General features: G+C 37.1%; 2 protein-coding genes across 2 annotated transcripts; both read left to right on the plus strand.

Annotated features, from left to right (window-relative positions):
• Window positions 1–1,518: 1,518 nt before the first annotated feature.
• LOC144436495 (protein downstream neighbor of Son-like) lies at window positions 1,519–2,697 on the plus strand. The gene is made up of 2 exons (XM_078125301.1): window positions 1,519–1,671; window positions 2,347–2,697. The coding sequence occupies exons 1-2, from the start codon at window positions 1,519–1,521 to the stop codon at window positions 2,695–2,697; spliced, it is 504 nt and encodes a 167-aa protein (XP_077981427.1).
• A 6,311-nt stretch (window positions 2,698–9,008) lies between these two features.
• Window positions 9,009–11,300, plus strand: LOC144436496 (E3 ubiquitin-protein ligase TRIM45-like). The gene has a single exon (XM_078125302.1). It carries the CDS (start codon window positions 9,009–9,011, stop codon window positions 11,298–11,300), a length of 2,292 nt encoding a protein of 763 aa, XP_077981428.1.
• Window positions 11,301–15,944: the final 4,644 nt, after the last annotated feature.

The raw sequence follows: 15,944 nt of genomic DNA on the forward strand, positions 1-15,944 counted from the left end.
AGAGATTCCAGGCTAGTCAGTACTGTAGTAGTCTGGAGAATAGTTAGATATTCCAGGCTAGTCAGTACTGTAGTAGTCTGGAGAATAGTTAGAGATTCCAGGCTAGTCAGTACTGTAGTAGTCTGGAGAATAGCAGAGATTCCAGGCTAGTAAGTACTGTAGTAGTCTGGAGAATAGTTAGAGATTCCAGGCTAGTCAGTACTGTAGTAGTCTGGAGAATAGTAGAGATTCCAGGCTCGTCAGTACTGTAGTAGTCTGGAGAATAGTTAGAGATTCCAGGCTAGTCAGTACTGTAGTAGTCTGGAGAATAGTAGAGATTCCAGGCTAGTCAGTACTGTAGTAGTCTAGAGAATAGTAGAGATTCCAGGCTAGTCAGTACTTTAGTAGTCTGGAGAATAGCAGAGATTGCAGGCTAGTCAGTACTGTAATAGTCTGGAGAATAGCGGAGATTCCAGGCTAGTCAGTACTGTAATAGTCTGGAGAATAGTAGAGATTTCAGGCTCGTCAGTACTGTACTAGTCTGGAGAATAGTAGAGATTCCAGGCTAGTCAGTACTGTAGTAGTCTGGAGAATAGCAGAGATTGCAGGCTAGTCAGTACTGTAGTAGTCTGGATAATAGCAGAGATTCCAGGCTAGTCAGTACTGTAGTAGTCTGGAGAATAGTAGAGATTCCAGGCTAGTCAGTACTGTAGTAGTCTGGAGAATAGTAGAGATTTCAGACTAGTCAGTACTGTAGTAGTCTGGATAATAGCAGAGATTCCAGGCTAGTCAGTACTGTAGTAGTCTGGAGAATAGTAGAGATTCCAGGCTAGTCAGTACTGTAGTAGTCTGGAGAATAGTAGAGATTCCAGGCTAGTCAGTACTGTAGTAGTCTGGAGAATAGTGGAGATTCCAGGCTAGTCAGTACTGTAGTAGTCTGGAGAATAGTGGAGATTCCAGGCTAGTCAGTACTGTAGTAGTCTGGAGAATAGTAGAGATTCCAGGCTAGTCAGTACTGTAGTAGTCTGGAGAATAGTAGAGATTCCAGGCTAGTCAGTACTGTAGTAGTCTGGAGAATAGTGGAGATTCCAGGCTAGTCAGTACTGTAGTAGTCTGGAGAATAGTGGAGATTCCAGGCTAGTCAGTACTGTAGTAGTCTGGAGAATAGTAGAGATTCCAGGCTAGTCAGTACTGTAGTAGTCTGGAGAATAGTAGAGATTCCAGGCAAGTCAGTACTGTAGTAGTCTGGGGAATAGTAGAGATTCCAGGCTAGTCAGTACTGTAGTAGTCTGGAGAATAGTAGAGATTCCAGGCTAGTCAGTACTGTAGTAGTCACTAGAACAGCTTTGTATAGCACTTTTCCACTCTGTATCGTAATTAAGCACTTCTGGATTATTACCCCTGGCATGTATATCATATATCATATCAGGTCCCCAATACAGTCATAGTATATGCCCCCCCCCCTTCATATAACTGTTGTTATCCTTAACTGAACCTAGTCAGGACAAGGTAACCAAATCAGATCACTATAGTGAATCTATGGTTCAGATACAAGGTGTCTATACACAAGCACTCTTCAACTTCCTTCTTAATAGCAAAAGTACTATAGCATTATCAGGACCACAGTCTGGTATACCACCAACTATCCTATCACCAGTGGCCTTCCAAGGAGCTGCACTCAAGACACTCAAGGTATGAAGACATGTCTTATATTTACAAAACATACATTCACTTTGAACTACGTTGTTGCTAATGGGGGGGGGGGGCTTCTGCAACACCTCAGTCAGAGGTGCAACTGGGGCACAACTGTGACACTGAATACCACCTTGAGAAATACAATTGTATTTAAAAATGTTTTCATAGATTTTAAAATAGGATCAAAATAGTCATTTAGTTCCAGAAACGATTTCCTAAATATATATATATATATATATATATATATATATATATATATATATATATATATATATATATATATATATATATATATATATATATATATATATATATATATGCACAGCTGCAGATTAATGAATGATGTGGTTGGGGGCGCTATACAGGTCTGTTAAAAGGTGATTTTACATTTTAGTGATGGGTGAAGACATTTTTTAAGCCTGGAATAGGAACACATCTTTATTAACCCTATGTGTAAGAAATTTTGATAAGAAAAAAAAAAACCAAATGGTTGATTTAACTGAATTGAAATACATATTATAGAAAGAAAATTTAAGGAAGGTTTTCAATATTTCCACAAAAGCCTAGAATCTCAGCTTGCACCACTTTAAATTCATGATTGTGCATAAAGTTGTATACACAAAATATTTTCCTGTAACTTGTAACTAATATATACACTATTCTTGATACTAGGTAAAACATGGAAAAGTGCATCAATACCAGGCTGGCAAATCACAAGTACTGAGTACTTTAGAAGTGACAGGACCTTTACTACCTACTAATATTGTCTACTTGTGTGAACTGTTTAAACAAACACAGCAAGGTGACTTCAATATGATATGTAATGTACAAGATAGTACGATACCTTTCAATGCTGCACAAAGTGACAATGTCAAAGATGACGATGATGAGAGAACACATAAACTAAGTCAGTGTGGACTGTCTAAGGAAAGTATTGTGAATTTTATAGAAGGCAGTAATCATGGAAAATATGCAATCAGAGAATTGAAATGTGAAAACAATATGTATAGTTGGAATCTCTGAAAATGAATTGGTGCTTGAAACGAACATGTATGGTGTTGAAATATAATTTATATACCGAGTATATAGTGGTAACTATTAGAATGAATTCAGTGTCTAAATATGCTGTGAAAATATAATTTAGCATATTGAGTTCTGATAGTCACAAGTGGTGACATAGTTTTCAATAAGCTAATCAGACACAACCTAAAGTTATAATTGTGATATTGTGACACACAGTAATTGAGATATTGTAAATGCTGTATCAAAATCAACAACAATGTATTCTGCAATTGTACTCAGAGATAACACTGGATGGATCTCCCTATAGACTGAACCATCTTTTGGTGGCAAATAAACCAAGCAAGTGTATAGTATATATACGCTATCAGAGATGCTGCCTCCTAGTCTAGTTACTGTATGTGTCCATTTTTTTTACGATCACCATGTCTCTCCATGTATAGTCAAAGAGACTGAAAGTCTGGCTAATCTCCTACTGGGGAATGGGTGAACAGACTTGCATGTCAGTAGTAATCTATCATACACACTGACAGGTGGTTGTAATTGGTTGCTTGGTTCACTTTTTGGTCTACTCTGAAATGACTGATGCGTACTAGTTCTGCAGGGAAAATACTATTACTTTAGACTGTCGACAGTTGTGCTAATCTGTACGCAGTTATAGTATCTCTCCAGATCGGGGCGAGGCAACAACTAATTATAATGGCCAGCTCTGTGTTTGTACATGTAAGTAAGAGTCTCACTACTGTCATTTGTTTCTGAATGGCTAAAGTCAATGGGCAAGATTTGAACCCCAGCTGTGTGCCAGTAAACCCAGTTGTGAAATTGAGGACCTGGTAGGATAAAGGTTGTATTGTGAATGCTTTAATCCTATGTGCTTATGGAGGCTGTTATTGATTGTATGCTCCTCAGGGAGTTGAGGAAGTATTTAGGGGCCGAGGGTTGTTGTGCCACCATAGATCTGTGCCAGGTGTAATAATTGTAAAGCACTTTGAGCATAGTGTGGGCAAATTGCTTATTAAAAACATTGTTATTATAGTTGCATGTGTTCGTAATAGACTCCACCAGGGCTCTAGCCGCCACCATTTAAAAAAAATAGAAATATTGTACCAAATGTCGCCACTTGTCAGAAAGGTAAGGTAGCTGATTGATCTTTGGTGCAAGACAAGACAATTAACGATACTGTGATTATCGTGAAAAGAAAAAGCTGTGCAACAGTAGATTGAGCACAATGTATTGAACGAAACAAAACGATAATATGTCAATCATGAAGTAAATGGAAGCCTGGCCTTAAAGCATGTTGCTGGCACAGAACTACACACATTGCATACAACTTTGTATGTAAGTTTACTAAACAATAGGAATGATTTTAGTTCAAACAATTGTATGTCAACATAATTTGCAATTTGTTTGCCATTTTTCCCCATATCAAAACAATAGTCCGTCTACATAGATTTAAATAATTGAAAGTGAATACCAAATGTAAATCTTCAAATTTATAATTGAGATTTGCAATTCAAAACAGACAGCAGACAAAGAACATTCCTCTAGTAACCAAACTATGAAATCAACAATTAGTTTGACACTCTCAATGGTTTATTACCTGGAATGTACCATTGTATACATATACTAGTCAGTGACCTATGACCTGCATGTAAACTACACAATCAGAGGTCAAATCTGGGTCACATCTACTGTAATGTTCCATGTCTGGTACTCAGACTTTGTTATATGCATAGCAATGTAGTGACTCACTGTACATGTACACTCTGTGATCAATAGAAAACAGAAATAGAAAATATGTATAAATTGTATAGCTATATATTTACACATTGTAATGCTATAAATCTTGAAATTAACAAATTATGGATTTTTAGAACTGGTTCAGTAGTGCTATAGGCATGGTGAAATGTGTATGTGTGTGTGTGTGTGTGTGTGTGTGTAAATGACAAGTCAAAAACCGCCAGACTGACTGCCTTCAACTTGGTATTTAGTGGGGAATTACTTAGGGCATATAGATAGAAAATTGTTCAAATGAAAATGATCGCATCAGAAATGTGCTTTTTGGGTAAAAAAAAATAGGTTTTGCCTCAAAAAACTACTGGGCAGATTGGCCTGAAATTTTGTGAGAATGATCTTGGGGTTGCTTAGAGTAAGATTTGTTCATGACATGATGATATGCAAATTCAAAATGTGTATACTTGGTCAAAAATCTATAATTCCTAAATTACAGAGCAGAGTTGAGTTGAGTGAAATTTAATGGGAGGGTTCTTAGGGACTTGGTCTAAGAATTGTTCATGATGTAATGATCCCATCAGTGATATGCAACCTAGGGCTAAAATTTGTCTTTTTGGTCTAAAGTCTATAATTCCAAAATGACTGAACAGATAGGGCTGAGATTTGGTGGGAACATATAAGTTTATTGCAAATATGCTAAGGCCTTAGCCCATCGCACAACCAAATATACAAAACAAGATACAGAGAGTGAAAGAGTTACAGAGTGGCTACGAATTCTTGACGGCATTTAAAAGACTTATGTATAAATAGTGCTAGTTTAAATTGAACAGTATCATTCTTACAAGACAGTAAGAAAAAACATTTCTCTCTAGATGGAAAGTTACAATATTTATCGGGAATGAGTGCATGTCTAAATATGTCATATAAAGGGCAAAATAAGAGAAAATGACACTCATCTTCAACAATATACACACCACGCCCTTCACAGTATGGGCAAAATCTAAGATGAGCGGGAATTGGGGGTTTATAATGTCGACCAGCTTCAATTGCAAGCTGGTGACTAGAACAACGAAATTTGGCCAAATCAAACTTAAATTTTGGAATAGTAATACATGAAAGGTACAATTCCGGTTGAAGTAAAGTTTTAAAATTAACATATGAACGTAAACGTGGGCATTCATGCAGCGATGCCGACCATTCCTGCCTGTAACAATCTTTTAATCTTTCAGAAAACAATTCCAAAAATGCTCTATTATCTCCTACCTGCTGTTCAATCCACACAATTCCAAAACCGTACCGAAATAATATTTCACGAATTTTTGTTGCCCATGTTGTTCTACCCGCTACGTCTAAGTTTCTTAACATTTCATAACAAGCTTTGGGGTAACGAGTATTCTCCATTCCCAATAGTTTCAACCAATAAGAAACACAACGCTTCATATACATACAGTAAAGTGGAAATCTTCCACATTCTCCTAGTAGAACCTCAGAGTTTACACTAGAATTTACGCCTAAAATAAAACGACAAAACTTAAATTGAAGACTTTCGATAACTGGAGAATACTCGTAACCCCAAATTTCTGAGCCGTAACATATAATTGGAACAATCACACTGTCAAAGAGCTTGAAAGCCTGTATTGGGGGTAAACCACCTAATTTTCTAATTACAATAAATAGCTAATGTAATGCTTTGCTTCCTTTGGCAACTAAATATTCCTTTGCTGGTGACCACGAAAGCCTTGATGACATGACTATGCCAAGGTAATTATAGTGTTTGACAACATTTACAGGTTTCTTTCTGTAAAACCATTTTTCTGTCCGCCTTAGAATGCCCCCATTTCTAAAAACTATTATTTTTGATTTATCCAGATTTACTGACATACCCCAATCTTTACAAAAGAGCTCAAGTTGGTTCAGTTTTCTCTGTAACTTTATCGGGAGATCAGCTACATCAGCAACATCGTCAGCATACAACAGTATGCCGAAATTGTCAATGTCGGTATTTACAAATAGTCCCCCATTGTTGTCTCTATTCATATATGTAGCCAATTCGTTTATAAACAAAGAAAAGAGCATAGGACTGAGCATACAGCCTTGTCGTGTACCCACTTTACATGTAAAATACGGTAATCAGTTAGCCCACCATTACATAACACACAGGACTCGATATTTGAATACATAGATCTAAGTACTCTCAAAACAGAAACATGTAAACCATACGAAATCAGTCTATACCATAAATAACTGTGTGTTACACGATCAAACGCTTTAGAAAAATCTATGAAAATACAATGTAATCTACCTCCTTTCTGTGAAAGGTATTTCTGCACGGCAGCCTGTAACGTAAAAATATTGTCCATGGTACTGTAGCCTTTCCTGAAACCAGCTTGTGCTTCAATAATTAAATCAGATTCTGTTGCCTATTCAACCAGCCGATCATTGATAATTTTTGTAAAAATCTTACTCAGAGATGAAAGTAAAGAAATACCACGAAAGTTATTAACATCAGTAATAGGACCTTTTTGTGTAGGGGTATATGATACCCTTTCCCCAGCTGGTTGGAAAGTTACCAGTACTTAAAATTAAATTAAAAAGGTCACACATGCATTCGAGTAAATCAACATCACTATTTTTGAACATTTCGTTAACAACCCCATCTGGACCGGGCGATTTACAATTTGGTAAGTTCTTGACACAGTTAACAACTTCCTCAACTGTGATTTCTCTATTTATATGCAATGGTAAATTCATATTACACAATTCACAGTCACCGTCATGTATTTCTAAATCATGGGTAATTCGTCTATCAAACTCAGTGCTAACTCTATCGGGTGGGATGTTCAATAACTCTTTAAAATAATCAAACCATTGTCTTGACGCTATCTTTTCACACACTGTGTTACCTTTACTACTTCCTCTTATCTCTTTAACTACGCTCCAGAAATTACTTTGATTATTTGCTTGTTCTAATAATCTTCCACGGAGTCTGTCTTTGTACAATTTTGCCTTTTCCTTACAAAGCTGTTTAAAACCGTTTCTTGCATCTATGTACTTGACTAAGTCGCCCACTGTGTTTGATATACGAAAAGAATTTAGTGATTTGAACTTATTACATCTAGCTAATTCACAGTCCTTGTTCCACCATGCCTGGTTACTGTCACCTGCATTATTACGTCGTTTGTTTGCACTTGATATTTGCATATCCACACCTGCTCTGCGATAACTTTTGGTGGGAACGTTCTAAGGGGTGTATAGATTTAATTAAGATGTATTCTTGATATGATGATCTCATAAGTCATATGCAAATTAGGCTAAAACTGTGTCTTTTTTGTCAAATATCTATAATTCCAAAACTGAGTAGGTTTGTCTGAAATTTAATGGGAGCATTCTTAAGTGTGTTTAAGAATTGTGTATGACTTGATGATCCCATCAGTGATATGCAAATTAGGACTAAAATGCGTCTTTTTGCTCAAAAATCTGTAATTCAAAACGAATTGGGGATGAAATGTAATGAGGATGACTATAGGGATTTGTTCATGAAGATGCTGTCACAATGTGATCATCCCATCGGCACTATGCAACTTTAATTGGGCTAAAAATCTAAATTTTGGTCAAAAACATATATCTAGAAAGATACATGGTGAATGTGACTGAAACTTGGTAGGGCTGTTTCTGGAGGTGTTATCTGTACTTTTTGTCCAAAACATTTTGACACAACTGGCCCTAGCAACCATGGCCACACCCTTAGCAAAAGTGAAGTGATAATGCATATTACATGGATAACAACAGAGACATGTCGGTAAGTTAATAAAGGATCAATAAATGTATGTTACTAGGCCTAGCAGTAAGACCATGCCCATAGCAACATACAAATGAAGGTTATACATGTATTGCAAAGGTGAAAACTGGGATGGGTAGGTAAGTAAATAAAGAATCTGATAATGTATGCAAATATACCTAGCAACACGACCATGCCCATAGCAACAGCTAAGTACAGTTGTGCTACAACACCATTGGCACTATTTTATTTTTTTTTATTAGATGACATACAAGTAGAGGTATCGATGTGTTGGGGTATATTCTAAGCAAATAGACCACTTGTGAAATCAAGAAATGTCTACATGGAGATATAAAATGTCTAGATTTTCCAGTGAAGTTCTCTACTAGTGACTAATGTTCCATTTCAAAGTTGCTTCACAGGAACAAAGGAATGTAAGAATGATATACTTCTGGATCATTAATTGAACAAAACAACACTGATTTATTAGTCAACAGTGGGAGTAAGTCTACTATAAACTTAAAAATAACCAGTAAAGTGAAAGAATTTATATTACTAAATCTTATCATGAACTTTGAATCTCGATTTAGGAGATACTGTAGATTTTGGAACCTCTATCTCAATCATAAATGTATTGGTTCCATGGTAATGTTGGCAGACTAGTCATACATGAACTATACAGGTATTACTAACCTTTTATAGCTTAGGGAGTCTTATGTCACATGGTACATGTAAAAGTCATGTATATATACTCAGTCCTGTAAGTACTCTGTGTATACCCAGATTCTAGTAGGCTGCCGCCATGGCGGTTGCCTCTGGAGGTACACCAGAAGAAATTCTGGATAAAATTGGAGAACACTGGCTGTCTTGTTCAATTTGTTTGGAGCAATACAAAGTACCTAAACTTCTACCATGTCACCATACATTCTGTCTGCACTGTTTGGAGACACTTGTCAAGAAAAAAGGAGGCTTAAACTGTCCAACATGTCAGCAGGAAGTTGATCTACCCTCTGGTGGAGTTGCTGCATTGAAGAACAACTTTTTTGTGAACAATCTACTGGAGGTGGTTGAGAAAAGAACAGAAGAGGCAAAGAAAAAACAACATAAATGTGAGTTTTGTGAAGAAAATGATGCAACATATTTTTGCAGAGATTGTGAGCAGTATTTCTGTGATGGTTGTGTCAAGTCAGTACATCAGAAACTGAAACGTGCTAGCTCACATACAGTACTGTCTGTAGAAGAACATGAAAAGACAAAGTTTGCTATGCAGTCAGCCATTTTGTCCACTGAACGTTGTAAAGGTCATCCAGCAAATGAAGTCAAATATTTCTGCGATACGTGTCAAGTACCAATCTGTTCTGAGTGTACAATTATAGATCACCGTATTCCAGACCACAGCCATAGACATTTACAGGAAGTGGCTGATGAGTGTTCCAAAGAATTGTCAAAAATGGTTGACAATTTGAAAGTGAAATCTAAGGAAGCAGATGAAAGTAAAATGGCAGTTGTACAATTATGTAAGAAAGTGAAAGATCAATATCACGTGGAGGATGGTAAAGTAGCTAAGCATGAAGAAACTTGCATAAAGATTATGGAGACAAGTATTAAAGAAATCAAATCTCAGGTTGGAATGGTTAAAAAACAAAGATGCACATTGAGAGAAGATTTGAAGACAGACTGCCATCTACAAGTCAAACAATTAGAAACTCAGATTGCTGATTTAGAATTCAAATATGAAAACATTATCAGTACATCTGGATATGTAGAGGCATTAGTCAACCATGGCAGTGCAGCTCAACTGGTGTCCAACAAAGCTACAATTGTACAACGTATTGAAGAGTTGGTAGCCATGGAAACAAAACCTAGTGTTAAACAGGAAGTGGTCACATTCAAACCTTCTCATAATGTCACTACAGATGGAATTCTGGGAGTTCTGAGATATGATGTGTGTCCATCTCTATTTACAGTTGAAAGCATTCCAAAGATACTAGTGAAAGGTGAATCTGTCAAGTTACTGATCACAACTAAAGACAGTAGAGGTAAGGCAGTCATACCAAACCAAGAAGTGAAAGTGAAAGTAAGAAAACCAGATGGATCACAAGAAGACATCCCAGTAACTGACAACAAAGATGGTACACACACTGTAATGATACATGGTGAAATGGATGGTAAATATCAAGTTACCATGGTGATAGAAGACCAACCAATACCATTATCACCATTACGGATACCTGTCATTAAAGGATTGGTGAAAACTATCGGCAAAGAAGGAAGTAATGCTGGAGATTTCAATAATCCTTACAGTATCACTTTGAACAGACACGGTGACATGGTGGTAGCTGATGCAGGGAATTTCAGAATTCAATTTATTGATATTCGTGGGAAATGTAAGAAAGTGTTGAAATTTACACAGTTTAAGAAGAACTTCCTTCCTTGTGATGTAGCAATATCAGCTGATGATGAATACTTCATAACAGATCTGAATAACACACAAATAGTGATAAGTGACGAAGATGGAAATGTTGTCAGATGCTTTGGACAAAATGAGCTGAAGTATCCCAGAGGTATCTATATAAGTCCTCTAGATGGTACTGTTTATGTTTCTGACTGGGATGGATTGATTGGGGATAAAACAGACAAGAAAGGTAGTCATTGTATTAGAAAATACAGACAGAATGGAGATTACATCAACTCCTTTGGCAAGTATGGTGATAAGAATGGGAAATTCAAAGGACCCTACTTCATGTACATTGACAGTCAAGGAATCTTGTATGTAACTGACTTAGACAATCACCGTGTCCAGGTCTTCAATACTGATGATGAGTTCCTATACAAGTTTGGCATCAAAGGTCAAAGTGAAGGTCAGCTGTATCATCCATGCGGAATAGTGATGGACAAGGACAGATATCTGTATATCAGTGATAGCAAACACCGTGTACAGAAATTTGACATGAGTGGAAGATTCATCTGTCGTATTGATAGTAATGAAGATGGACTGAATTACCCCAAAGGTTTAGTATTGACTAATGATGTACCAGTCAAACTAGTTGTAGCTGATAAAGGCAATCATTGTCTGAAAGTATTTGTACTCTAACATACAACATTCAGTGTATTTGCTAAGTGAAAAACACAGTAACAGAGCCTTGGAAGAAGTCTGCTAAACTTTTCAAAAGATTTCCAAAGCATGTACGTACCACTGTTTTGGTGGGGAACAAAAGTGAAACACATGGGGAACTTACGGTAGATATTATCTACATCATGTACTTGCTAACCTTAACAAAAAAATGATAGAAGTGTAACTAATATAAGAGCAGCTCTTATCAATGTATACATGTACAATTAGTCTACATACAGAATGTACACGTCCAAAAAAAAATCACCAGACAGTGTGATGTGATGTGTTTCTGATGAAACGAATATACTTGTATGTACCATTATCCGGTGGTTATGTTTCCTGTTAACATATACATATAGGAGATAACCATGAAGGAAAGCCACCTACAAACCATGATATTAGAATGATGAAGACTGACATTTTATCACAATCACTTCATAATAATGATGATGCAAGTTCATCTGTATAGGTTACTGTATCAACACAGAACTTAACTTTTGAAACACTACACACAATATTGATATTTAGTGGAAGCAAAACTGAAACTTTCATCCACACATGTGGACTTGTTCACCAGTTTGATGTTCTGAGTTGGTCACATGACTCATCACTGGAATCATGTGACAAAACATCTCAACCTGGACAAAGGTCGTTTTCAACTTAAATACATCTAGGATTTCATTCTGTTGTCACATGATTCCAGTGACAAGTCACGTGACCAACTCAGAACATCAGACTTGTGAACAAGACCACGTGTGTGGAGAAATCTTCAGTTTTGGATTTCCCTAAATATCAAATGTGTGTAGTGTATCAAAAAGTTTAGTATTTATGTTGACACTTTATAGTAAATCAAAGTTTTCTTCATATTTTTATGAAGTGGTCTTGTATCACTTCCAAACTCTCAAAGAACAACTTTTTTTAAAGTCAAAGTGTTTTTTAAGTGAAGAATCGTAAGTGAGAAGAAAGTACATGTAACTTCTTATTTTTTGATCAGTAAAACTAAAAACTGAAGAAAAGATACAATAGAATAATTAAGGTGAATATGAAAAATTGAGAAAGAGTACATGTGATTATTTTTGACACGTTAATTCTTTGTCAACTGTTGTTTCAAAGTTTTGTATACATAAATGCCCCTCACCACCTGTATGAATCTGGAACAATTTTGGAAATTGTGTTTTCGAGTGATTTGATTTCTCTAAAAAGCATGATAGCACTTCTCACTAGATATTATTCCATTGATTGGAGAAGAGACATTTAAAAAAAGTTGGCAAAATATTTTGTTTCAATAGGAAAGAGACATCAATGAAAATTGACAAATTTCAGTTCTCAGTTGAGAATTAAACACTGATACAGTTACGTTTATTCTACTGAATACAGCAATATGACCAAAAGGTTGTCAATGTACATTGTATCTAACGCCAAAATTATGTTACTATAGATTTTATTACTGACACTGTGGTGTGTCATTGTCTGTATAGGACCTGGTGAAGGAGAAATGTTTTTGGCCTGTAATAGATGTAATCTTGTTACAAGGGGTTGATTGATTTCAAATAAAGTTGATTATTTTCAATGATACAATGCATGTAGAGACAAGTAAATATCCACCTAGTGACGTAGCAATATAAGATATTATATGTACATGTCAATACTGACAAATTACTGTTACAGTAGTAGTCTAGCAGAAATAATGGATATACCAGGCTAGTCAGTACTTTAGTAGTCTGGAGAATAGTAGAGATTCCAGGCTAGTCAGTACTGTAGTAGTCTGGAGAATAGCAGAGATTCCAGGCTAGTCAGTACTGTAGTAGTCTGGAGAATAGTAGAGATTCCAGGCTAGTCAGTACTGTAGTAGTCTGGAGAATAGCAGAGATTCCAGGCTAGTCAGTACTTTAGTAGTCTAGAGAATAGCAGAGATTCCAGACTAGTCAGTACTTTAGTAGTCTAGAGAATAGTAGAGATTCTAGGGTAGTCAGTACTTTAGTAGTCTAGAGAATAGTAGAGATTCCAGGCTAGTCAGTACTGTAGTAGTCTGGAGAATAGTAGAGATTCCAGGCTAGTCAGTACTTTAGTAGTCTAGAGAATAGCAGAGATTCCAGGCTAGTCAGTACTTTAGTAGTCTAGAGAATAGCAGAGATTCCAGGCTAGTCAGTACTTTAGTAGTCTAGAGAATAGCAGAGATTCCAGACTAGTCAGTACTTTAGTAGTCTAGAGAATAGTAGAGATTCTAGGGTAGTCAGTACTTTAGTAGTCTAGAGAATAGTAGAGATTCCAGGCTAGTCAGTACTGTAGTAGTCTAGAGAATAGCAGAGATTCCAGGGTAGTCAGTACTGTAGTAGTCTGGAGAATAGCAGAGATTCCAGGGTAGTCAGTACTGTAGTAGTCTAGAGAATAGCAGAGATTCCTGGCTAGTCAGTACTGTAGTAGTCTGGAGAATAGTAGAGATTCCAGGCTAGTCAGTACTGTAGTAGTCTGGAGAATAGTAGAGATTCCAGGCTAGTCAGTGCTGTAGTAGTCTGGAGAATAGTAGAGATTCCAGGCTAGTCAGTGCTGTAGTAGTCTGAAGAATAGTAGAGATTCCAGGCTAGTCAGTGCTGTAGTAGTCTGGAGAATAGCAGAGAATCCAGGCTAGTCAGTAATGTAGTAGTCTGGAGAATAGTAGAGATTCCAGGCTAGTCAGTACTGTAGTAGTCTGGAGAATAGTAGAGATTCCAGGCTAGTCAGTGCTGTAGTAGTCTGAAGAATAGTTAGAGATTCCAGGCTAGTCAGTAATGTAGTAGTCTGGAGAATAGTTAGAGATTCCAGGCTAGTCAGTACTGTAGTAGTCTGGAGAATAGTAGAGATTCCAGGCTAGTCAGTAATGTAGTAGTCTGGAGAATAGCAGAGAATCCAGGCTAGTCAGTAATGTAGTAGTCTGGAGAATAGCAGAGATTCCTGGCTAGTCAGTACTGTAGTAGTCTGGAGAATAGTAGAGATTCCAGGCTAGTCAGTACTGTAGTAGTCTGGAGAATAGTAGAGATTCCAGGCTAGTCAGTACTGTAGTAGTCTGGAGAATAGCAGAGATTCCAGGCTAGTCAGTACTTATTCTGGAGAATAGTAGAGATTCCAGGCTAGTCAGTACTGTAGTAGTCTGGAGAATAGTAGAGATTCCAGGCTAGTCAGTAATGTAGTAGTCTGGAGAATAGTTAGAGATTCCAGGCTAGTCAGTACTGTAGTAGTCTGGAGAATAGTAGAGATTCCAGGCTAGTCAGTAATGTAGTAGTCTGGAGAATAGCAGAGAATCCAGGCTAGTCAGTAATGTAGTAGTCTGGAGAATAGCAGAGATTCCTGGCTAGTCAGTACTGTAGTAGTCTGGAGAATAGTAGAGATTCCAGGCTAGTCAGTACTGTAGTAGTCTGGAGAATAGTAGAGATTCCAGGCTAGTCAGTGCTGTAGTAGTCTGAAGAATAGTAGAGATTCCAGGCTAGTCATTTATGTAGTAGTCTGGAGAATAGTAGAGATTCCAGGCTAGTCAGTACTGTAGTAGTCTGGAGAATAGTAGAGATTCCAGGCTAGTCAGTGCTGTAGTAGTCTGAAGAATAGTAGAGATTCCAGGCTAGTCAGTAATGTAGTAGTCTGGAGAATAGTAGAGAATCCAGGCTAGTCAGTAATGTAGTAGTCTGAAGAATAGTAGAGATTCCAGGCTAGTCAGTACTGTAGTAGTCTGGAGAATAGCAGAGATTCCAGGCTAGTCAGTACTGTAGTAATCTGGAGAATAGCAGAGATTCCAGGCTAGTCAGTACTGTAGTAGTCTGGAGAATAGCAGAGATTCCAGGCTAGTCAGTACTGTAGTAGTCTGGAGAATAGTAGAGATTCCAGGCTAGTCAGTACTGTAGTAGTCTGGAGAATAGTAGAGATTCCAAGCTAGTCAGTACTGTAGTAGTCTGGAGAATAGTAGAGATTCCAGGCTAGTCAGTACTGTAGTAGTCTGGAGAATAGTAGAGATTCCAGGCTAGTCAGTACTGTAGTAGTCTGGAGAATAGTAGAGATTCCAGGCTAGTCAGTACTGTAGTAGTCTGGAGAATAGTAGAGATTCCGGGCTAGTCAGTACTGTAGTAGTCTGGAGAATAGTAGAGATTCCAGGCTAGTCAGTACTGTAGTAGTCTTGAGAATAGGCCTGAAAGGGGTCTAAAAAACTGTTTTCATAGATTTTAAATAGGATCACAATAGTCATTCAGTTCAAGAAACAAATTTGTACATTCCTAAATGTTGAAAATCAAAGCCTCCACTTTAATGGAATAGAGTCACTAACTCTGTCTGAGATTAGGAGGGGGGGGGGGGGGTCTCAGATAAAATTGAACAGAAAAGAGTTCGACACACAAGTTGCATAGGTGTATCTATTTCTATGGATTATTTTTAGCAATACAGGGTCCTCACCTTGACCAAAGTATATATATATATATATGTACAACTACAGATTCATGAATAATGTGGTTGGGGGCGCTATACAGGTATTTGCCTGGGAACACAAACCTACAAATGCTATTTATATTGTTAGAAACCTGACAATTGTGTGACTGTTAAAAGATGATTTACACTACACGTATACTTAGGGGTGAAGAAATTTCTTAAGCCTGGACTCGGAAA

This window comes from Glandiceps talaboti, chromosome 6 (assembly GCF_964340395.1).
Source record: "Glandiceps talaboti chromosome 6, keGlaTala1.1, whole genome shotgun sequence".
NCBI lineage: Eukaryota > Metazoa > Hemichordata > Enteropneusta > Spengelidae > Glandiceps > Glandiceps talaboti.

Coding starts and splice junctions, on each gene's coding strand:
- LOC144436496 (XM_078125302.1), top strand. CDS start 9,009: ATGGCGGTTGCCTCTGGAGGTACACCAGAAGAAATTCTGGATAAAATT.
- LOC144436495 (XM_078125301.1), top strand. CDS start 1,519: ATGGTTCAGATACAAGGTGTCTATACACAAGCACTCTTCAACTTCCTT. Junction 1,672..2,346: donor CTGCACTCAAGACACTCAAG/GTATGAAGACAT, acceptor TCTTGATACTAG/GTAAAACATGGAAAAGTGCA.